Source organism: Nothoprocta perdicaria, unplaced genomic scaffold (genome assembly GCF_003342845.1).
Source record: "Nothoprocta perdicaria isolate Ctin4 unplaced genomic scaffold, notPer1 scaffold_198, whole genome shotgun sequence".
NCBI lineage: Eukaryota > Metazoa > Chordata > Aves > Tinamiformes > Tinamidae > Nothoprocta > Nothoprocta perdicaria.
In genome coordinates, this window is record NW_020455182.1 from 1,028,520 (window position 1) to 1,054,125 (window position 25,606).

The window sequence follows — 25,606 nt, forward strand, 5'->3', positions numbered from 1 at the left end:
ATTATCCAACCCAAGAAAAAATGAAAAGAGAAATTAATGTAGTTCAGATAATATAGAAAGGCCTAGAGTAAACTACTTATTTTAAAAAAAAATTAAAAAATGGAAGGGCAAATTCCATGTGAGAGGCAAATATCTGATTAGCTGCAACCCACTCTGTGAAATGAAGAATATTCAGCTGAAGGCTTGAGTGCTTGTGGTTAGTTTTATCAGGAGCTGCGCATATGAAATTGTTTATACCCAGATTATTTTTATTGCTGTCAGCTACAGTGTGATTACAATAGAATATCTCTAGCACCATTATAGGTGGTTGTGAAAAACCTGCATACCTGTTTGTTAATAGCTAAGTTTCCTATGCCCATAGGCAGCAAAATATTCTACAAAACAAAGATATTTGTAGAAACTTAAACAGTAACAGATACAATACCATATATACCCGTTATAATTTCAGCTGAATTACAGAATTATAAATTAATTTACAATGTCTAGTCCTGTTTGGAAAGTGTACCATACAACATAAAAGTTGCAAGTTCCAAAGTGCATAGTTATATATTAGACCCACATTTGTAGGTTCTATAGCTTAACCTGAACTCTTATTTATGCTCTGCTTCCCATGTTGTATTAAAAAAAATACTGTAAAGACAAGGCAACGTAAAGGTGCATCCCTTGCATGTTTGTCCAACACTGCTCTGACTGAAGACTGGTGACCCGCTTACTTTTGTCTCACTAAATTCTTTAAATGCATACAAAAATGATGCAAAGAGGTTGTATTTCACTCCCAAAACATGACTGGATTTTACTCAGACAAAGCACTTCACTGTCCAAGCACTGTCTTCTTTCCAACCATAAGGAATGACTTTTGTATTTCAATTGTTAGGATAATAATTAGCAGAATATTACAAGTGTTGTTCTTCTACAGCATGGGCATATTTTACTGTCACTAAATGGAAGAGCTACAGATGAACTGCTCACATTCATTGAGTGATCAGATTATGGACAGATGGAGAGAGGCTGTTTCATACATTGTGGAGCTCCTTCCATACATTAAAGTTATCTTGTTGGGAAAAAAAAAAAGAACTAATGTGAAAAAATCCCACTTTTTAATCACTAATATGCTTTATATTCTTGTGATGGACTGTATTAAACACCTTTTTAAGCACCAAATTAGTTATTTTTGAAACATACACATGTAGTACTCACAAAATTATGCTTTGTTATTGAGTTTGTTGTAGTAGATAGTGCGTTTCAAAGCTCATGAATTTCAGAGGTCTAAACTCAGTGCAAGCAGAGTAAACATGTGGAATACTTTCTGCCAAATAATATAATGCCAAAACTCGAGGCTATTTCAATGACAGCTGTACATAGTAGTTGCGGCAGATGTTGGATTTCCTCTCTTTTTACAACCTATTTTTTTAAAAAAAACTACCTTTACAATCTTCTGGCCCTCTTTATAGGCACAAGAAACTCCATTTTTGGCAGGAAGAATGTGAATAAATAGATCTGCTTTCTATAAATTAATAAAAACATTTGAAGGAAATAGCTCTATACTTTTTAAAGAACCCTCACAATTCCTTTAGAAATTTAGAATTTTTGTCACAAGTTTTAATTAAGCTTGATAAATTTGTAGTCTTTTATATGGAACATGCTTTTATATGCTTTTAGGTCTAAATCATCCTCAAAAGTTTCACCTAGCTGAATTTCAGTGATGGGTACAGTGTATAACTGGTATACACATGGCAGGTGGTAAAAGACTTAGAGTGGATGGCATATATTCATTTAAAGTTGCTTTGCAGCAATATATTTGTCTTCCTGTACAGAAGTAAATACACTGCTACAAAGTACCTTTTATGATTGTGTTCTGATAGGCAAGGGGGCAAGAATTGAAAATGTGATTGTGTTGATTATAACAGTATATTAGAAGGGATGTAACTGTCTAGTTAGATAAGACTTCAGGCTCGTGAGTTAGTATGTTGGCCAGTGTGGTTCCTTATTCTCTCTGTTCTTCCCATTGCACACAGGCTTTGCTGATGATAGCAGCAGCCATGTGCTGAATTCCTGAAATGCTGTAAATTAATTACGGTTGTGCATGAGGTAGGTAATATCCTACAGTTTCTCTTGCATGTATGTTTTGCTCTTCTCCAAGTCCTGTTGGCATTGCAGATGAAAGCACAGCTGTAAACGGGAGCAATCCTGATAGTGGGGGACAGTTTGGTGCGCTTGCATGGTACGCACCATTGGAAAGCACAGCATCGAAACAATGACCCTCTTCTTTCTAGATCTATCTTTTTAAATGGGAAGTCATGCTTTAGATATAAATTGACACACCTCTTAATATGCTTTTAGTAGAATCTCAAGAAGGTACACTTGTTAAGGTGAAAATTAGTTTTCTGTTCTTTACAAGATGTCAGTCTAAAATGGTTAGTGTGATCCATTAATTCTGAAGTGTTAAAAACAAATTCATATTATACTTTGAAAGCTAATTATACAAAGCATACAAAAAGGAAACATCGGGGTATTATTACAATATCTCTCTATATATAATATGTGCAAAATTCAATATACAAGCTTCTTGTTATTTAGCCATTAAAAAATGTAAACATGTTAACTTATTTAAACCAATATAAGTAGTTAGATGTTACTCCTGGGAAGCAAAGATTGTTGGTACAAGAGCCTCCATAACTTGGAGGGCAAGCAGAACATGGGACCCCTACTTTATATGGTGCTTCTCCAATCCAGTTCCCCCTGAAAATATAAAAAGGAACAAGAGTGATTAGTCATTTGAGAAAAAGCCTATCTTATATTACGAAGAAAAAATATATCCATTAATGGTACCTATTTTGAGAGATTAAAGCTAATATTTTAAGTGATATTCTGTAAGTGCCCAGTTACACAAAACGGTTAACTATACTTTTATATCTGTCTACTGATGAATATTGATTTACCAATTCAAAAACAAAGTCTAAATTCGGTTTATTTTCCTACCATCAAATAACTTCAATCTCTGATTCTGGGACATGATAATCATTCAGCAGGCACTCTTTCATGAGAAATTAGTGGCAGGAGTATTGATTCAAAGCTTTCCTAGAACATTTTAGTTCTGCCAATTATCTTAAAATAATTTGAAGGTAGAAAGACCAACCAAGAATCTTATTATCAGGTTATAGTGGTCTGAATCCACACTGTGAGGCTCTGAGGCTGAATTAAGTTTGATTAACCTCCTCTGAGGCTGGTTAAGGAAAAGGAAGATGGAAAACTATTCACAAAAGTATTATCTTAAAAAGATTAATATTTCTGAGTTCACAGGGGTATCATAGGTGTTAGTGGGAGGAGGAGGAGGGCACAGGCTCCTATCTAGTAAATGGAGATATGCAGTTTCTAATAGAGCTCTAGTAAAAAGCAGCACAAGTCTGGAGAGTGCTCACGTGAAATGAGGTAAGTCTGAAAGATCTAGGAACATCTGAAAAAAGAATCAAATCTTCTGGATGCTTATGTAAATGCCCAGACTTTCAGAGATTCATGAGATATCACTCAGGATACAGGAAGAAAGTAAGTTAAAATTAGATTTTTATTTAAATGTTATGTCTCAGAGAGCAGAGAACTTTCCTCTAGTTTGCATGTGATGTGGTATAGTAGTGAGTAATGCAATTATTTATGAAACATTTTCTCATCCCTATTTCCTAGCCAATAACATTGGATCAAAAGCCTTGGTCCGGGTTGTGCCTTGGAAGAAAGTAGGAATCTCTCAAATAATTTGCTCATTCCTACTTCACTTCCAAATGGGTACAGCAGATTGCATGCTCAGAAAATATGTTTAGTTTGATAACAGATATGGAAATCCAGAAAGAGTTTGCTGAAAGCTGATTTTTGCTTTATTTCCTATACACCATATGGTTAATTTTTGTGAATACATATTACTTAACCATATACAGAGCCTTTGTAAACCTTTCATCTATCCTCGTTGACTTTACTTTTGCCCTGATTTCAGAAACACATTTTTTTTTCAACATTGCAGTATGGTATCAGTTTACATTATATGAAATCTAATCCCCAAATCTTTACCAAATTCCAGGAGGGTGTAATATTTTTTGTATTCTGACATTCATGCATGCTGATTGCTTAGGGGGACATAGCCCTTACCCTCTGGCAAAGACATCTGTACGTAAACTTTATATGCTTAGCCCAACTTTATTGATTCTTTGGAATATGTCCTTAAGCCAGCGAAGTCCTCTCAGTACCCTTCTGTGACTGTGCAAGAAATCTATATGCAAAATCCTTATTCATCTAGCTATAAATCAAAGTTCTACCTGAAATCTTTTCCAGAGAAGAAGCTGAAAATTCCAGAAAAGCATACTGAGAATTTCAGACTGAGAAAATATAAAAGGTTATTAGTACTTTGTTAATTGATAGACAAATAATGCATCCATTTTCACTCATGCATCACATACGATATCATTCATTGCTATTATGGAACAAAATAAGAAAGGTATCCTGCAACAGTTCTTTTCCTATTTATTACATTTTCCTACTTATTATATATATATTTTTTAAATCTTGTCGAGATCATGTTGCTAGAAGTCTCAAAGCTAAAAGTGAAAAGTCACATATAGTTTTTGCTGCCTGATACCCCTGCAATTCTTTCATTATCTCTCCTTTCTAGTAGATATTAAAGAGAACACAGAAATCTGTATGATTTCCTAGGAAAGAAAGAAAAAAGTGTTTTTTTCAAGACAGTTTTCTCATCAAATCCTGTCTTCTCTTAAGCTGCAAAACCTTTAAAAAATCTCGTACTAAGAGAACACACAGAATAATGACATGACTCAAATTCATTCTCTTGCATATTCTTTACCACAAATGGACATGTGCCACTGAGAGTTTATGGAAAACATGTTCAATTAATTATGTTTAGCTTCCTATGCAGAACTATGGCTTAGCTTAATATTACTCAGTCAGAGAAACCAGCAGCCTTTTACGCTGTCGATGCTATTTTTGAAGCACTGGTCCAAACTAAACCTCAAAACCACGCTCTTCGCTGTCCATACTTTACTGATTCATTCTGCAGCCATATGTAAGCTCGAGATGATGTCCAGAGAATGCTTGGAGAAAATTCAGTTCTACAGTTCAGTTCAACTTAACACACATATTTACATGGCTAAATGAAATAGGGTCATGAATGGGTATCTATGAAATATGCTTTGAAGGACACTAACATTGCACGATGAAATGACATTTGTAGACAATGAGTTTAGACAAATGGACTAGTATAGGAAGCCCATACTAGGGCTGTATGCAGTATGGTTGTAAGAAAAGGTATCATCTTGGCAGCAGTGTGAGTTCACAGAGAATCAACATCCACAGTAAAGATGTTTCCTAAGGCCTAATCTACAAAATGATTCTGTATATGAAGAAGTCCAGCTCACCACAAATATAACAGAGTAACGGAATAAGTAATTGAAAGTGGAGTTCAGAACAAAGGGTGAGAATTGCAGTAAAAATAATACTAAAAATAAAACGTTTTTGTTCCTAACACCTCTTACACCTCTTTTTTTTTTTTTTTTTTCCCTTCCTTGCATACTAAAGCTGTGCATTTGTTAGATATAATGTTAGGATTAATGAGCAGCCCACAGAAATAAAGCACAAATATAGGTCAAGCAGAAGAAAAAGGAGTAAGCAGTCCAGTGAGAGGAWCCACACATTCATGAACTATAAAAATAAACAATATTAAAAGAGAGCAACTCACTTTGGGGCATAGTTGCATACCAAGTAAACAGCTTGTCGCCAAACCGATCCCCAGACGTTCATATTGTGGCATGTGTGGATTGCGCAGCCTATACGATTGGAAGTGGCCCAAACCATCTGAATAAATATTCATTATTGGTGAAGTTCAAATTGAAAAGAAATATACATATATATACACATATATGTACATTTATATGAGAGAAAGCTATAAATACATCACAGAAAAGTCCAGCTTTGGATAGTAGATTTTGAATAGAATGGAATTTATATAACCTGTGTGTAATGTGTGCACATGGGTCCGTAGCACCGCAGGGGACACCTGGGGTTGCAGTCCTGAGGATAAGGGAAAGCATAGTCCTTCACTTCATCATACCATGGCTTTACCAGCTGAAGGATGGATCGATATCTAAGTTTGTTTAAAAGACAGAAAGAAAAACATGCCTTCTCAAATCCAGAAATTTTGAAACTTTCTGCTGCTAATCCCTATGACTGATTCAAGTCACCTAAAGGCATTTCATCAGCTAACAGTAGGGGTCAAAACTACTAAGCAATAATACTTTTCAGTCAAATGAAAATCTTTGCAAAGTATAGATGCATATAAATTATTGTCAGAATAATGGAAGAAGCTTGAATCAAGTCTCAAAGACTGAAAACAGTTATGTAATATATCTGCCTACCTTCCAGTTCTTACGGACAGATTTTGGCCTAAGAATCTCAGTAAATAGGAAGGTCCATGGTCCCAAATGCACGTAGCAGCCCAAGCTTCTGCAGACTTGGCAAGAGTTTCATCCCAAACCTGACAAAATAAAACATCATTAACTGGAGTACAGAAAAACACACATGGCAGTGCAAGAATATAAGAAACAGGTATTTTAAGTCTCAACTTTAAGTCTTATACTAATATAGCACCTATAGTAACCTAAAAAGGGATCTCTTGAATTCCCCAATCATGGACCAGCATACACAGGCCTAACAGGATCTGAGCTAAATCATCTACATATAATCATAGAATATAATATATATATATAATCATTATGGTTGGAAAAGACCTTCAAGATCATCAAGTTCAAAAAAAAAAAAAAAAAAAAAAAAAANTAAGTCTTATACTAATATAGCACCTATAGTAACCTAAAAAGGGATCTCTTGAATTCCCCAATCATGGACCAGCATACACAGGCCTAACAGGATCTTATTTATATATACTTCATATAATAAAAGAATAAAATTTATATAAATAATCATAAAGGTTGATTCTTACCTTCAAGATCATGAAGTTCAAAAAAAAAAAAAAAAAAAAAAAAAACCTTCAAAAACCATACCTTTTAAATCTTGTCTTTAAGTGTCTCATCTATATGTTTCTTAAACACTGCCAGAGACAATGACTCCACTTCCCTGGGCAGCCTGCTCCAATACTTTACTACTTTTTCCATGTAGAAATTCTACCTAATGTCTAACCTGAACCTCCACTGTCAGAACTTGAGGCCATTTCCTCTTGTCCTCTCCGTAGCTATTCCAGACAAGAGATCAACCCCTGCCTCACTACAATCTCCCTTCAGGTAGTTGTACAGAGTGATAAGGTCTCACCTGAGCATCCTCTTCTCTAGACTAAATAATCCCAGCTTCCTCAGCCACTCCTCATAAGGTCTGTGTTCCAGCCCTTTCACCAGCTTCACTGTCCTTCTTTGGGCACACTCCAGCACCTCAATGTCTTTCTTGTGGTGTGGGGCCCAAAACTGAACACAGTATTTCAGGTGCAGCCTCATCAGTGACAAGTACAGGGCAATGATCACTTCCTTGGTCCTGCTGGCTACACTGCTTCTCATACAATCCAGGAAGCCATTGACCTTCCTGGTCACCTGGGCACAAGGCTGCCTTATGTTCAGTTGGCTCTGTTCCGTTCTGTGGTTCAGTCGAACAACACCTCCAGATCCTTTTCTGCCACACAGCTCTGCAGCCACTCTGCCCCAAGCCTGTAGAGCTGCACAGGGCTGTTGTAACTGAAGYGCAGGACCTGGCACTTGGCCTTATTGAATCTCATACAGTTGGTCTCAGTCCAGTGATCCAGATCCCTCTGTAGAGCTTTCCTACCTTTAAGCAGATCAACACCTCCTCACAGCTTTTGTGTCATCTGCAAATTTAAGGGTGCCCTCAATCCGCTCATCCATATCACCGATAAAGATATTAAATAGGACCAGCCCCAGTACTGACCCCCTAGAGAACATTGCTCATGATCAGTCACCAGCTTGATTTAACTACATTTTCCACCACTCTCCGGGCCTGCCCATTCAGCCAATTTTTCACGTAGCAAAGACTACATCTGTCAAAGCCATGAGCTGCCTGCTTCTCCAGGAGAAAGCAGTGGGAGACTGTGTCAAAGGCCTTACTGAAGTCCAAGTAGACCACATCCACAGCCTTTCCCTCATCCATTARCTGAAGAATCAGTATATTCAGATGTCTCTTTTGGTGGCTGGGAAGGCTCCGGTTCCCCTACCATTTTCCCTTTGTGTTGATAAGATCTGTATGTGAGTAGGAACAAAACATCGCATGGACTCAGATGGAAGGTTCAAGTGAAGGAGACACACACAGGTGGAAGAATTCAGTACAGATATCTACAGCTAGATATCTATCTCTATCTACAGCTAGAGAGGGCACTTGGCAGTTTTTCATATGTGAGGCCATAAGGTCAGGAAAAGGACTTCCTCAAAGCAAAGACCATGAATGGTTTCCAGGTGCAGCATGAGCCACATCACTTTATCTTGCATGGGACCTGACACTGCTCCCTGATTGGAATAAAAAGAAAACAGCTCTGTAAGGAGAGATGGTTAAAACCATTTCTACTCTATAAGTCATAATGACAAGTAACCTTAAACAGTTTTTTTTTCTTTTTTAATATGTTTTAATATGTTTCCTGCTCATTTGCATGCTAGGTTTTTAACTCCACTATTTTCTTCACAGCAGAGTTGCCTCAGCAACTATAGAGACATCATCAATAGAACCTATTCTAATCTTAGAGCTTTAAATAAGGAATATCTTAATGTTATACTACCGTTCTGCATAAATCCTAGTATGGCTTAGTGTTTATGTAAAACTCAAGTAGCCTCTGGATCCTGGAATTAGATGTGTATTTTTAATAGAACAAGCAGTTTTGGTGAATTGCAAGTAACAGCACGTGATAAAATTGCTTCTCCAACCCACAGTACCTTTCCAAATGCAAAGACAAGCTCATAAATCTTGACTGGCAACTAAATAGAGAGCATGCTCTGTGTGGTATGAAATAACAGGCAATGGTAGAAACACACTTATCAGAGGATCAGGTGGTCCACAACACAAATATTATCTGTACTATGATATAGTACAGACGTCTAAAACACTCAATTCATACTTTTACGCTTCCAAGTATTGACCATAGGTACAGGTACAGGACATTAATTCGTGTCCCTGACTCCCTATAGTTGAGAAGCTTTTCTAAGTGAAAATTATGGAATAATTTCTCTAAATTAAAACTATAGAATTTATTAAATTTTATGAGTGTGCTATAACACTAATCAGGCTTTTTGCTGATATGGAGTAGATGAGGTAGATTCTAGATTATAATTGAAGAAATACAACAGAGACTATGACTCTGTTACTCACATATATAAATAGTGTTATATATATAACACAAATGATATTCCATATAAGTGGAGTCTTAAGGCTTTTTGCCTTAAAGAGAAGATAATAGTAGGTACAGATGTAGAAGTGCACTTGGGAAGTGTTCCTAAGAGGCTGGAGCCACAAACTGACTGTGTTTGGAGCCTGCCCAGACACAAGGGAACTTAAAAGCACACAAATCCAGCATGTGGGTCCAAACACAGCTGGCTGGTGTGCATCATAAGGGGCAGTTCAGCCAGTACTGTGACACCCCATAAACACCCTTCTTTGCTGGGATTAATCATGCTTCTGGCACGAATACTTTCTGCCAGGAGGCTGAACATGAGGTTTGCGTGCTTGCTCCCAAGTGACCTGGCTGCTGTCCCACAATAATCTGGATGCGTACTGTATTTGCACAAATAGCACCGAGCTCCTAATTTTGACCCAACATCTTTTCACATGCTGTACTGCTTTGCAAAATAGTATGTTAGGTGATTAAAAGGACTGTAAAGATTGTATTAAGTTTTTGCCATTAATGCTATCTGTCAACTAGGTACTCCCCTCTGCATTGGATAATAACAGAATTGTTCACCCACTTCCATTTCTCTTTCAGTTCTTTTTCTGATTCTCAGGCATTATTGGTAGTATTTGCTTGTAAAAGCCTCAGTCGGCTGTTTCAAATTCAGTTAAAAGTTTCTTTCTCGTATAAAAGTGATGGTCTCACTCCTGTCAGAATGAGCACTTGATCATCTCCACAAGAAGAGGCAAGTAATTAATGAGGTCACAGCAGAAAAACGATTATCTCATAATGATCTAAAATCTTCTCGATCATAAAAAAAAAAAAAAAGCACCATTAGTTCATCCCTTTCAAAAGACGACTGAATCTGGGCCCATACTTGTATTTATCTTTTAGTTCAGCCTTCCATATTGGGAACTTTGGAGAAGAGAGATTTGGCAAGCAGATTTAGGGCTTTTTGAATCTATAAAGAAATAGGATATAAAGAAACAGAAAAAAAAATCTTACAGCAAAAAAAAGGAAATAACCTGAAAGTCCAAGGAGCAGTTGCTGTATAAAAGGTTCAAGGTAATCAGTAAGGGTGTTTAAAAAAAAAAAAAACCAAAAATGATAAATAATGAACTATGTAATGATGGCCAATTGAGCCTTTCTATTAAGCATGTTAAAGAAAGCTGCCTGACATGAAAATTGCGAAAGGGAAGAGGAGAGGAATTTGCATACCCAGTGGATCAAGATCTGAGGAGATGAGTCACCCTCATGCATTAATCATGCAAACTCCCAGTTGCCAAACAGGGCTTATTCTCTCCCCAGAGAAAACATCTCTGTTTGCTAGGTCACCAATGCTTGGGGAAGCCGTTACCTTTGGTCCACTCAAAATAAGAAGCCCTCCAAGCTCTGTAGACCACTGACAGGGTTCACAGGGGAGATCTTCCCCACCCCTTACCCAAGTCTAACTGAGCTGTGATAGAGTTAAAGCGTCTCTCACTACTGCTCCACTGGCAACTGGAAGTGCACATCCTTAGGCCAATTTATTTTTGCTTCCTCAGTCAAAAAGAATTTTCCTCGAAAGCTTTCTGACTGTGGTGTCTGCAGTATTCTCTGCTGTACTACCATTCAGAAGAACTTGAATGTGAGCCTTGTCACGTGGGCTGAAAACAGGGAACAGGTGCTGAGAAGGGCCTATATGAGTGGTTCATATAGGATGTTTCACAATCAGAGAGCGCAGGCTTTATCACCTGCCTCTGAGTTAATCTGTGCACTCACATAGCACCTGCTGGTTGAGTCTCAGGTCAGGAATAATACATTAGCTTTAATAAATTCAGAGGGAATTTTGCCAGAATTTTACCGTTTTTTTTTCCCCACTCTCCAAGCAAATAAGGAAATAAAGTCTGTGTTTCCGTGAATTATAATAAACAATTGAGTGTAGAAAGAAACTTCTTTAATGTTGAATGAAATTTCTTGAAGCCCCCTAAGTGTTTGCCTTTTAATATTGTGTCACAGTCCCCTCCTGCCTCCTGTTTCTCTCTCAATTCTTAAATCATTTATATGTAAAGGGGATGGAGTTGTCCTTTTGTTCTTTGTTGAAACAGCTTTTAATACTATGAAGTCTTGGCCCAGCTTTTGACACTATGAAGTCCTAACAACTATGTTGGTAGGTACTTAAAGGATGAGGAAATTGGAGAAATATTCTGATGATGGAAAAAAAAAAGAATCAGCTGGAATTCTACAAAGATCTTTGGAGAGCATTTGCTAAATGATATTTGGTCATTCTCTTCCTGTGTTGATAGCTATGCCCTCATTTGAGAAATGTTCTACATAACCATTAAAACTGACCTCGAATTTATACATGGTCATTTCATTCATTCTTATTACGGCCAGAATTGTACTTCTCATATCAATCATCTCAATGGTGTGACTTTCTCTTGCCACCCTGCTTAACACAAGTCTTTAGGGATAGAGTCTAGCGCAGAATGGGAATTAAAGCTGAAAACCTCAGCTCAGTACCTCAAATGGTACTATTTTATCTGCATCTTTTTTATCATTTTATCTGTTTTTTCTTGAAAAGCAGAATATGTCATATTCCTAGCTTCAAATGCATTACTCCAACATTTAGTAACATCATTGGAACATGAAAACTTCTCTGAGACATCTGTGAAGTATGCATGTATGAAGTCATGGCTGAACAAAACTGACTGAAACAGAGCAGGTACTGAAAGAACATGCTCAGAGTCTGAAGCACGGTGCTCGTGTTAAACATCAGGCCTCAGCATTTTGACGGCATTGAGGGAGCATGTGCCATTTTTGTTCTGTGTCTTTATTAATGCAATAAGTCTTGTAATGACTATATGTGACTGCATACAGGTAGTCTAATGTCTTCTAATGTCTTCTTAAAGACTTTTGGAGGAGCACCTCTTAGTTTCCTTGTCCATCAGACTAGAGTACTTTTAGCTCAATTTCATATTACCTATACTGTATAATAGTATTATTTATACTACTCAATAAGTACATTGAGATTAGGAAAAATAAATCTTGTACTTGTGCAAGGTCTGATTCAGGATCTGGCTACCAGTGGAATTACTTTTTTTTTTTTTTTTACTTAAATTTAACTGCCTCAGTAACATGGAAGGATCACCACACTTCTGCATGGAACCAGTATTAAATCACTGAGGTTTAAAATACCACTATGACATGCCACAGTTTGCAGTCCAGCAGGCTGAAGTGAGCAGTCTGCATCTCTCTTGACCATCCAAAGGACCCTTCACCCTTAAAGAAAGGACTCCATCAAGTCATATGCTGACAGATTCTTAAACAGTTGGAAGAGCTAGAAGTACAAAACATTAACCCAAGTATATTTAATGAAAGATGATAATTTGATTAAATAAAATGGACAGCTTTATCAGATAAAAGCAGTTATGTGTGACTACTAGTTTACTTTCTTGATGCCTGCAGATTTTCCATTACTATAGGGAGAATATTTTAATATTTTGGCAAATGAAAAGGAAGAGGGTTTTTTCTTACTCTTTATGAAGGCTTTCCCTCATCATTAGTGATGCTAATGAGTTGTGGGGTCTTCTAGACCAAAGTGTGGCTAACTAAATCAAGAAAAAAAAAAGAATGTCTTGGAACCTCGAACTGGTCCTTGATGGGTGCTTTTCTTTAATTAAACAGATAATCCCTGCCCCTGCAAAAACAACAACAAAAAAATCTTTATATGTTTTTATATACTAGAGTTTGAGTGACTTGTTTTCCATTTCTTCAAAAGAGTATCTCCTCCCTTTCTGAAAAATAAACAGGATTTCAACATTATATAATCTTGTACTAGAAGACAAAATCCACAGCCACTCACTAAATATATCAAAATGAAGATCTTTCTTTTATTGCATGTCTTCAACACATTGTCAAAGCAAAAAAGAAAAAGAAAAAAGAAAGAGGACTCATAATTTTTGCTTTGAATGCTGCTGATACCTACTCTGAGATTTATGATGTGACCTTTAAAATCTGCAAAACATGATCTGCTGTTTTGATTTTTGGTTTTATCCCAGAAAACAACTGCTGACTTGTGCAAACTCATCAGCAAGAGTGTATTTTTTTCCCCTTTGGAACAATGTTTTTTTTTTTTTTTTCTTATAAATTACTATTTCAAAGGTAAAAATAAAGTACATGTAGTTAAAATGTTTATTTCACCTTTATTTCAGGCAGACCACAAAGCACTGATTTCAAGCAGTGCAACACCTTTCAAATGAAATCACACTTAAAATAATAGCATCTTTAGAGATGAAAGGATAGTTTTAAAGCCACTTTTATACTGCTGCCACTACAGATGTCACAGCTGAGAATGAAAAACTGATGCTGTCATCTGAAATTCCATTCATTTTTAAATGAAGTTCAGAAGTTGGAAGAAGTATTAAGAGCATTATCAAGAGAGTGCCAAGACTAAATTTGGCAAATTTGGAGAATGAGAGGGGAAAAAGAACTTCTTATGCAATATTTAAAATAAGAAGAAACATATCTCCAAGGTGAAGATTATTTATCAAAGGTAGACTTTTGAGAAAACCGAGAAACTGAAAACATTTTTCATTTAGATTTTTCCAAATTTCCTAATTTTCACAGCCAATTTCTTTTCCTTATAGGGCAAGCAAATAGCTTTCCTGCAGTTCAGAATACAAATTTTCACAAAGAAAATATGAGGGAAATATTCTTTATCTGATTTGGTATTGTTATATCTTTATCCATGCCTTCTTATGTGAGAATGAAAAGTCATTACCAAAGCAAAGAGCTCGCCTCTTCAAATTCTGAAAAAGGCAATAGATAGAAAAATCTGTGGTCTACGGAGAAACCAAGCATATTATTAAAACTCTTCTCATTCTATGTGCTTATCTGCATAACTTGGCAGACTTTAAAAGCATTTAAGTTTAAATCTCTCCTTGTCATGAAGGATGCTTTAAAAATGGGTAAAATAGGAACTCCGTTTACTCGAGTTTGTAAGCAGACCGATTCTGTAGCTAGATGAGAGATGGACTAACTTGGGAGCCCATAAGGATGGACTGCCAAACTGAGAAGCTAATGGGTTTAGGGCATGTGATACGATGCTAATGATCATCTTAAAATATTCAAACAATACAGAAATCTGCTTCTTTATTATTATTTTATCATCATTATCCTTCATCTTTTCTGTGTTGGGTTTATTACCAGTAGCAATGAAGCTCACCTTGCTTGCCCAATGGTACAAGAGAACTCCTGGAGAGCATTGCTCTCAACATTAAATACCAGCAGCTTCCCTCAGTAGTTTAACCTAGATCATTGTGGGCTTTTTTACAATATAAGGTATCAGCTATGATAAGGTGTTGGATGTTTTGCATTTCTAAATCCAGTACTTAAGTGCTACATAAACTGGAGAACAAAACATGTCCCTGTCAGTAGCTTAGGGCCCTCCTAAAAAAATCCCAGAGCGTCCATCAGGTTTGTGATGCCAAGAGGGATGTGACTTAACTTGTCTCACAGCTGGCTGCCAATAACCATCCAGCTAAACTTTCAGGCACTCAGTACAGCTTTTATCACAAATTGTGAGTGAACAGCTGAGGAAAGATGCATCAACCACCCTGCTCTTTAAAAGCTGCTTTATGTGACTATAACTGCGTGATGAGATTGCAAGTGAAATGTTGGGATATGCTGCTTTAATATAGTTGCATGGCAAAAAGTTTTATTTTGCAACAGTAATAATAGAAAATGTTTTTTGGTTTTGCAATCATATTTGTTACTAATATGCTGCCCACGGTCTCACATTAGAGTTTTCAGATTTTTTTTACCAACAGCAAAAACAAAACCATAATGGCTCCAATAGTCCTCAGAAAGTTGTCCAGCAGGACCTACTTTTAGCAGTGAYCAGAAACAAATTCAACCTTTTCACCTCAAACTTCTCATTTTATTCTCCATTAGTCCTGTGCTATTGCTTGTTTGTTTAACTGCAGATCAGAAGCACTTATTTCTAAAATACCAAAAGCAGGGAAGAGAAAAGCCTGGAGTCAAGTAATTTCTTCCTGTGATAAAAACTTCGGGAAGCTGGAGGATGAAATCTTAAGTGTTCAGCCCATTTGTACAGCTGGTCTCCACAGCTGCTGGTGTAAGTCCCAGCATGGATTAGCAGATGTGGACCACTACTCCCCTAGTGCGCAGGTCTTGTCCTTTGGGGTCATGCAGCGTGCAACCTTGCACTGCCCTTATTGCTTGCACGTGCATGAGCCCTTTCTCTGAAATCCCAGAGCAAAATGCAGGGGAGGCAGAATGCTTCTGCACAGCTCCTCTCCTGGTCTTTTGCTCAGGGAAACTCATAGGTTTTAATGCTCAGAGATTTTCTTTAGGGCACCCCCACTTCAAAGCTGGCACAAAGATTAGTCAAACAACCCCCTGCCCTTCTTGCTATATGCTTTCTCAGCAGAGTGACTACAAGAGCCTCGTCTCCTTGCTTTTGCTTTTTTTTTTTTATTTTTCCCAATACATACTGTGTGATGAAAACATATGATCTCATTGGAATTTATGGCCAGATTTGGCAAACTTTATATATTTATTTAGGCTGTGAGATCATTTGGGTTCTAGGCCATCTCTCTAAGAACAAGAGTTGTATTTTTACTCTCAACTGCCACCTGTTAGAAATCTTACTGTGCATACTGTGATTGATGCCCACTGCATATGCAAATCCTTTCCCTAGTGTCTTACATACCAATTAGAAAGATCACATAGCAAATTCCAAAAGTTTATTCTCTAGAGAAAAAAATCATGATGGAAATTGTTGTTCTATACTCTAGTCTTTGCAAACAAATACAGGTTTAATGTATCAAACCACATGTCCAATATACTATGTATGCTACAATTCCAAGTGAAATTATGCAATGATTTACAGTCAATTTACACTCATTTATACAAACTTCCTGAAATGTGATCCACACTTCTGAAGTGCTCGACATTGGAAGGTCTGTTTTATACTCTGGGCATTAGCAGATAGATGTCCAAAAAATCTCACTGCCAAAAGGTCTTTTCTTGGGAAAATTCAAGTCAATTTCTGGTCTACATTTTTTATAAAAGCTTGTATTTTTGGACAACTATTTTGTCCAAATTCAAACTCATACCATTTGAAGCTTGACCGCTGCTAATAGTCAGTTTGTTTCTTCCAAGGACTGTCTGCATTTTTTTTCATCTTTGGCATCAAGCTTTGAAACAATAAGAAACAAGGAAAACTAGTAGGCTGTCAAATTTAATAACAATAAGCTTCCCTGATATGTTATTATTTATCTTTTGGAAAAGTTAAATATTAGCACGACGTATCTTAAAGTATTCAGTACTTTCCTAACCTACTGCAAGGCATATTTTAATTGGCAAGAGCTTATCTCAGAAGTGGCAACAAAAAGGACCTAACTTTGTCCAACTCCGTATCACCCTGACAATTTGTCATCAGTCTGACAATGAAGGTGGATGACCTCTTTCATTTTAAATATAATCAGTTCAAATTCTCTTTTCTCAAAAACATAAAATGTGAATGGAAAATTTGTTTTTTTTTTCTGCAGGATTTTATTTCTCTTCCAGTGGGAAATCCACATTTTTACTTTTTTATTACTAATTACTCATTTTTCTTAAAACAAAAAAATATTCTTAATTCCTTTAAAATTTTTCAAAGAATATGCTCTTATTTTCTAAGTAGTTCTACCTGAAAGTTATGGCAGCAGGACACAAACAAAAATACACTGCAGCTTCTTCTTTCTGCAGGATAAAGGATAAGAACAAGCATTCTTTATTCTCAGAATAAGAAGGCTCAATAAAAGATGTGCTATCTTCATAAAGATTAATAGATAGGGCTTACAAACGGAGATAAAGAAAAAAAAATCATTCTCTTTTGAAATAAAATAGAGCTTCGGGCCCATCACAGAGTACCTAGAGATGCATTAGCACATGGAGATGCCTGTGGCGATGACAGCAGTGTGTATTCAAAAGACAAGCAAGTGGTTATCTTGTCATGGTTCCAACTTTTACTGTCTTTGGGATCCACATTTCCATACGCTTGAATAGCCTATTCTCTTTTTCAGATATGGAAGGCGAACAAAAATGTTGAGAGGTTTAGGGTTACTATCATCTCCATTCATGTATGAAACTAAGTACTGTGTACTTTGGATAACAATTCTTGTGAAAAATGCTCTGTCTCTGTTTTTAGCCAAGAAGTTCAAGAGGTGCTACATTTAATAATAAAGGAATGTCTAATTCTGATGGCTCTGGGCAGGCTTATTTTCTAATAGAGACTTTACTAGCTTGTTTTTTATTTACTTAAACTCCTAGAAGGCTTTCTGCTAATACTAAATTTAAATAATGTAAGTATTCTATTTTAAAACAACATCAAAATGGATGCTTGAAAATATTTATGCCTAAAACAAGGGAAAAGAACTCTAATATCAGAGCAAATTTAACACAGTCATTCCTGACAATATCACTTGGGGGAAGTTCCTCTGATTTTCCAAAGTTTGCTTTCCAGGAAAGGTCCTTTCTATTCACTTCTTAAACCAGTCTTCCATTACTCCGAACTTAAAGCTTTTTTACTTGACATAACCACTTTGATTTAAACCCAGTTTAACGCAATTCTGATTCTGAGACTCAGGAGTGGCTCATAACCTTGTGTAGCTGAAACTGTTAGAAAAATTGGCAGTGTTCTGCACCTCATTGACAATCACTGATTAGTGCTGCAACACAGGATTGATACAGTGCAGTGGGAAATAGGTAAGTAGATAAACTCATATGTTAAGCAGAAGAGAACTGGGTAGCCAACATAGAAACTTCAGCCATTCAGGCTTACTTTCAGCTCCTCTGTCAGTTACCATGTTGTGCATCTGTCACAGGCAAAGGCTGAGCATGCCGTAAAACAACAGTTTCCTTCATCACAAAATATTCTCATGCAGATGAAAACTCCGTGACTCATGTAAATCACTTCAGTTCTTTCATTTTTCTTCTAATTTTCTGAAAGGAATAGTACTCCAGAAGTCACTAGCCTATAATTTTCAAAGACACTTGGTTGGTGGGTTATGACAATAGACAGAAAGGACATGACTCGGTTAACTAAACATAGACACAAGGGTTAGGAGGGAGAAACCAGAGCCAGTAAACATCTCGTCATTAAATCTCTTTCTCATTTGTTCTCACTTCATTTGCTGWGAATCCCCCATGCAGAGCAAATAAAAGTCAGGGCTAACTGAGACAGATGAATTACAATGAGGGAGCTCTAGGCATCTCCTCTTCCTAGAAGACTGGATGAGCTGTACTTAGATTTACTTTGTGCTCTGGCAAGATGAAAAGTATATTGAGATTTTTGTGTCTGCACTCCTCTTCCAATTAATTTATTTCAACCTTAACCATGTATATAGGATTTAAGGAAACACTGCAATTCAATGGTTGTTTCGGCTGCCAGTCAGTTCTCCATTGTGCTTGGCTCTTGTATTTTTAAAAATGTATAGCTAAAATGGTGGACCTAATTTTCTTTGACTCGAAAGGGTGCTCTTCACTGAGCTAGTAAAGGACTTGTAAATGGAGTGTAACTGTAATTTGCCCTAATATACAGAAGTACTGAAAGGCACATATAAGGAAATTAAGGAAACATATGCACACATACATCTTAATTAATGCCAAGAAAACTGTGAGAAAATATGTAAAGTGCAATGTGTGAGGTCAAACAGGAAGAGAAATTCTATTAGGCAGTAAAAAATGCATGTAAAGATTAATTATCTGAGTTTGGAGAAAAAATATTTAGGTTAGACTTTTGGAAATCATTTTTATTCCTAAGGTAAAATACATGCCAAGAGATGTGACTGAGACAGCATCACTATATGTTTTCAGGAGCAGACAAGATGAAAACCATATGTATTTAATGTTGAAGGAAGTCCTGCAATAGGGCATTCAAAAACTGTATAAATTAAGAGATCCTATCCAACTCATTAGACATAAATCTTGAAGGAACTAGTTCTGCAGTCCTTACTCACAGACACAGATGATTTCAGTGGGACCACTCAGATCAGCCAGGACAAACAACTCAAGGAACAAAGTGTCCTCAAGATTTAGAAAGGTTTGTAAGAAACATAACAAGACAACAGCACAACCTAGTAAACAACCTGAGAAGCTTGATATTTATCAGAAATGCTTTCAATTGGAGAGCAAAACAAATTGACATGGTTTTCTGTATCCATATAAAAGGCTTTCAGGTATTAAATAAGACTGTAAAAACTGCTAAAAAGCTTGGTAGAAAAATTACTGGAAAGCACATCTTCACCATTTGTCTTCCCTATCACCTACTGTGTTCTGTATATTTACAGAACATTTTTATGATCACTTGATTAACCAGAAACTTTTGTCAAGAGTTTCACATTAGAACTGTAATTACAATACAGCTAGTAGTATTGTGACCACCAAGTAGGTTATTGTTTCTCTGATTTGATTATTGATTATTTTCTGCATGTTTTTGTGGTCAGGAATCATCATCTCCAGACTTCTTACTTCCAAAGTCATCTTTGAATTCACCTCAAAGTGGTTCAAAGTGGCTCTTGAGGCATTAAAAAGTGAACAGATTTTGCCTATGACTTTTCTGAGCTCGTGTCTACAGGAATTACTTTTTATTCATTTTATCACAGTCTTTCACGTAGGATTTACATCTGAAGATGAATAAGCTCAACTTGCCCACTCCCTTCCACCTCTTTTGCGACCAGCTCATGGTAAACTATCTTAAGCTATGTTGCCATGAAAAAACTCCTGGATATCCAAACTACCAGTCTATTACTAACTACATACTGTACCCAGGACTGATCCTTGCAGAACTCCAAATGATAAGCTCTACAAGTAAGCAGTGAAATAGTAATAGCTCCTCTTTCAGTATTTGAAAACTTCTTCAAGTTATGAAGATATCCTTATAACGCTACCATCTATTTCCGTAGTTTGCCTATGGGAGTTGCATGCAGGACCGTGTCCAATGCTCATTCAGGTTCCACTGTATCAGATTTATTACTTCTGCTCGGCACTTGCAAAATGGTGATGAGCAGGTATGTAGGCATATTCAAACTATGTTCTGTATGCATAGAGCAACATGAGTTGTGTGGAAAGAGAAATTGGACTTTTAAGAAACTGCCTCAAATCAGAATAATTGCAGAGAAGGTAAAAATAACAGGCATTTCTCAGCAGAACAAATATTTCTCTAAAGAATGTTTTGGGATCCTACAGATAGTACCAATGAGTGTAAATGATATGTTTTCAGAAACTCAAATTTCAGCCAGTAGGATACTGCAAGTCTTTACTGCCCTACCAAGTACCGAGATGTTCCAGAAAGGCAACACAGGCTTCTACAGTACAAAATTAGCATTCAGAGAAAGAGATTTGTTTGTTTATAGACTTCCCCTGGATTTGAGGATTTACATGCCTTTCACACTAGATAGCTGCAGGAAATTTTACACTTCACTTTTTTCTGGTTCATGAATTTTAAGCAACCCTTTCGCTTTCTGAAGGAAAAGTGTGGGAAACTTAAGTGGATGAATTTAACCGAACCTCTTCCAGTTCAAAATCATGATGTCCTCTTTCTACCTGTGTGTATGACATCAGCTTTTGAGGCAAGAGCAAGGACTTGAGAATGATAGTCTCGCTTAGAAGGTACAAAGGATACATAATAAAAAAACAGAAGTTGTTATTGATACAATATAGACCTGAAAGTTTTTTCTTTTCTTTCTTTATTACTTGGCATACTCAGTGACTTTAGATTTGCCCTTACAATCAAACTTGAAGGCATCAGCAAGACTGGCCTCAGCATCAAAAGGAAGAACAAATTTACATTTTGCCTCATAGGCCGCTAACATCTTTAGAGAGAGATTAGTCAAAGTCTCACTGACCCATTATGCATCAGAATGGGTCTATTCCTTTCACTAAGGTTTTACAACAACCAGAAAAATGTATTGCTTAATTGTATTTGACTCTCCAGCTTAACATTGGGGACTGCATGCAACAGAAAGTTGGAACAGCACTCCATACACCTCTCTGGAACTTAGACAAGGCACTGTCCCAACTCTGTTTAGTACCAGGCTCATTCAGACACCCACTGCCACTCGAAACTGTTCTTTGAGACCTCTCATCAAAAGTCCTCGAGCATAACTTTCAAGGCAACAGATGTGTACACAGGGCAGACAAAATATGCCCAAGGAATTGAAAATATGGAAGTAGTTGAATGCGTCAAGAGCAAAAGAAAAAACAGGCAGTTGTGGAGAACTGGAACTCTTATCAATGAAAGAGAAAAAGAAAATTGAAATATATAGAGGTGAAAATGAGATACGGTCATTTATGAGCAAAGCATAATGGAATTAGGAAAACAGAACAAAATGTAATTTATCCTCCCTGTGTATAGAGAAAGATCAGATATCTTTTTCTTGTGCTTCCAGATTGCCTAGTCCTCTTATTTCAATATACTTACAGGCAGATTTCAAAATCTACTGCATCAACAGCTATCTCTACTTCTCTAACTTGTAAAAGTTATAATATTCTAATCTATCTAATGTTAGATGAATTGTAAAAGTCACTTTAATCACTACAAGTGCATTTTTCCATAATTTTCAAGCCAGGAACACACATTCTGTAGCATTCTTTCAGCACAGTGCTCATTGTCTTCTGGTGATGACAGTACGCTTGTTATCTTATTTAAGGAAATTAATATTGAATAAAAATTTTTATACATAACAGCAGAGATCTTATGTCCCTGCATAGACAACAGATGTAGTGCCATAAACTGAAATAATGAACCAGAGACCAAAGAATTGATTCAACATCTCTCCAACTTTAAAAGGTCATTGCTGATAGCAGGAGTCCCCAGTCTTTGGCCAGCCATATGGCCATACCATATGCCATCTTCAAAAACTTCCAACCAAAACCTTTTTATAGCAACACAACTGAAAAGACAGAGAGAAGCTACATTCACCATTCACCACAAACTGGATGTCAGAGAAAGCTGTGAGATGCTGCCTACTGGACTTTTTTTTTTTTTTTTTTTTTTTTTTGCTCCATGAAGTTTCATGAGGAAATACAGACCAACTAAATTCTGCAACTGTTCAAGTCAGTGTAAACTGTCTTAACTGCCACTTGAAGAGCCATGTTCAAGTTGTAAACTGCATCATTACCTGAGATCACCTTAGGTAGCACTCCAAACTTTGTAGCAAGAATAAAATACTTAAGAGTTGGGAATCAAACTTGAAAGAAAGGTCCCCGTCCATGTGATCACTGGCTAATGCTGTCAGGAACACAAGGACATCCTGTGTTGGTTCTTGTAAACGAACCAGAATGCCAGTGAAAAGAATGGCACACAAGCTATAAAGAGTGTGGCTCCAGTTGCAAACCTTGCATGGTAGCAAACCGCAGAGCAAAGCTGCAACACCAGGGAAGTGCAATGTGGTCTAGGTCATCCTGCTTGAGCAGGAGGATTGGACTAGATGATCTCTAGAGTTCCCTTCCAACCTCAACCATTCTGTAATTCTGTGAGAAGTGTATGCATACAGGTATGTTAAAAGAAAATAATAATAATAATAATAATAAAAGGTTAAAAGGTTTAATCAGAGTAAATCTTATTTTCAAAGTATTTCAAAGTATTTTACTGAACTGGCTAAAAGCATTGCACTTAAACTCTTGGGAGTATGACAGGGTGCTGGCTTCACTTATTATAAGAGTACATTTCTGAAAAACATAAGCCAAAGGAAGGACATGGTAGGCTGCCATTCCCTCAGACATTACAACAAAGTTTATTTATGCAGAATCAAAGGAAACGTCAGCACAGAGTTCAGCACTGACAATGATTACTGAGCTTGACTTCTGACCTCTCTATTTTTTCTGTCTCTGACCTTTCCACTTAAACAAATTTCAAACTCAGATTATGGTATGGCTGCAGGCCTTCGTCCTGCAAAGAAACTGTGAGCACACTCAGCTCTTTGAGGTGCTGCTGGGATGTGCTAAACGGATTGTATGATCAAATCCAGATTTAGGTAACATCTGTGATAGAAAGATGTCCAAACTGTTAGTCAGTAGCTGCTTGGGAGGAGGATTTGTTATTACAATTATCCCCTTTTTATGTCTGGCTGGTGGTGTCCTGTTTCTTGAACTTGTTAACTGTCTGTTGTCAACTGAGATGCTCTGTGAATTTATACAGATATTATGCTGCTAACACAACTTGTCTGTGCTTTTAAAAGACTGTGTATGCCTTACTTAGAAGGTACAAAAAGTTTTGCTTAGCCAACCTATTTTTAACACTAGAGCTCCACAGAATGCATGCATTCAAAGTTGGAACATAAAATAGCAAACACACTGGCTTAGCTATTATCTTAGTGCCAAGTATGAAGTCACACTGAGTGAATAACAGTTATCATACCTGCAGGAACAGATAATTCACATCAAGAGCATTTGCCAATAATGAGAAAAGGTACTGACCACAAACAGAGCATGTTAGACAGTCTGAAATTCCACACAGAAAATAAATACTTAAAATAAGTATCATATTTGACCAGAAATTAAAAATTATTAGCTGTCCACATACAACATGCAGTAAGTAAAACACATGAATATGAGCCAAACAGTCCATCAGGCATTACTTTGTAATACAGTTTTAGCAGACTATTTCTGAAAGTGCTATGTGTGAAAGTATTTAACAATGTTCTTTGGCTACATCAAGACAAAGACTTTCAGTATACTTCACAGCAGTTTTGCAATGGGACTGCTAAGCACCTCAAATGTGTGTGATCGCATGCTGTAATCACATAGCTTTCCTCATGCCAACAAGCAGTTAACTCACAGCTCCATTCACTCCGGCCCCAGCAGCTTCCCTGGGACTACTCATGGAAATAAAAATTCAACAAGGTGAATAAAAGGTTCAGAGTTTAGCATTTAACTTTTGCTTGCTAAAGTTAATTCTGTTTAAAATGCAGAAGAACATTTTAGTAAGAAGCAACAGTTAAAAGTCATTTGTGTACTTAACCAAAATTCTACATTTTTCAGCGTAAGAAATCACTGATTTATACTTTCTTATGCATTCTAGCAGTTCTAAAACGTTGCCCTTCTCTGAGGTAAACAAAGTTCACTTACCATGTATTCCATGTTGGAAGCAGGTGGGAAGACTTTGCCTCTAACTTGATTATGGTAATCAAGAATAGCAATCATGTCATTCTGTGAAATGTATCGCTTCCGCCTGACTTTGGGAATTTTTGCAGAGTCCAGATGAGCTGCCAAAGCCGTCTCAATGTCAGTGAAATTACTGTTTGACAGGAGTAGCTCAGTGGAGTTGGGTAATGCTACTGCACTTGTTTTACAGAGAATGGAAAATAAGAAAGCACAACTGATTGCAGGGATTACTGTCATTTTGGGGCCAAAGAAGAATGGCCACCGAGGTGTTCAGCTTTAAGTCAGGACAGTGGAAAACAGATCTGCAGAAAAAAAGATGTCAGGGTTGTGAATCTGTACATCTAGATAGCAAGACTGAGTGAATTGGCAGACTGTGATCAGACAAACGATTTCTGTCTCCCAACCTACTTTCAAAAGCCCTCCAGTCAGAACACGTGTTACTGGACATATTATGATTAAAGGATAACATGCTTTTACTATAAACATACCAAATGAAATACCACTATACCATGAATGCCACGATCAAAGCTAATATTCCTGGAAGAGTGGCAGTGCTACCACACAGTAAAATGACATTGTATTTCATAACTGGGGGGACTGTTAGAAACCTCACAGGTGTTATGCCCTAAAAACGAAAAATACATCTCAGGTTATGCCTTTCTTATATGCCTAAATTGAGTTGATAATGCCACACAAATAAAATAGTAGGCAAAAAAACCCCAAAACATAACAAGTCATGAAAGCAGGAAATCTTAGAAATACTACTAAAATCTTATATTCAACAAAATGTGAATATCGATAAAACTGCATGCAAAGCAAGCTTATTGAGCTGAATGGCTTACCTCTGGATAATACCAAAAAAGAACACAGGCTATTGTTCTCCCCGTGTGTTCACCCCACTCTCCTACGGGGTGTATGCACCTTGGTGAAGGAGTGTCTCTTACTACTAACCCCCAAAGAATCGAGCCCTGCTGGTTTTGAAGCTTCTGGCCACAGGATCTGCTAAGAGCTTTTATATGTTACAGTCTGTATGATGCAGAACAGGCAGTTTCTCTGAAGGGCTCTGCTCTG

At 36.9% G+C, this 25,606-nt stretch overlaps 1 protein-coding gene across 1 annotated transcript; it reads right to left on the reverse strand.

The window, feature by feature from the left end:
* Positions 1-1,937: 1,937 nt before the first annotated feature.
* PI15 (peptidase inhibitor 15) lies at positions 1,938-25,606 on the reverse strand. Its single transcript, XM_026037404.1, has 6 exons — positions 25,378-25,606; positions 24,500-24,837; positions 6,411-6,529; positions 6,007-6,139; positions 5,735-5,850; positions 1,938-2,739 (listed from the first exon to the last, which is right to left on the reverse strand). Exons 2-6 carry the CDS (start codon positions 24,770-24,772, stop codon positions 2,604-2,606), a joined length of 777 nt encoding a protein of 258 aa, XP_025893189.1. The 5' UTR covers positions 24,773-24,837; positions 25,378-25,606; the 3' UTR covers positions 1,938-2,603.

Excerpts from the sequence above, each read along its gene's own strand:
- PI15 (XM_026037404.1), bottom strand. The coding sequence starts at position 24,772 with ATGACAGTAATCCCTGCAATCAGTTGTGCTTTCTTATTTTCCATTCTC. Across the intron at positions 6,140-6,410 it reads CTGTCCGTAAGAACTGGAAG|ATATCGATCCATCCTTCAGC; the intron begins GTAGGCAGATAT and ends AAACAAACTTAG. Across the intron at positions 2,740-5,734 it reads GTATGCAACTATGCCCCAAA|GGGGAACTGGATTGGAGAAG; the intron begins GTGAGTTGCTCT and ends TTATATTTTCAG.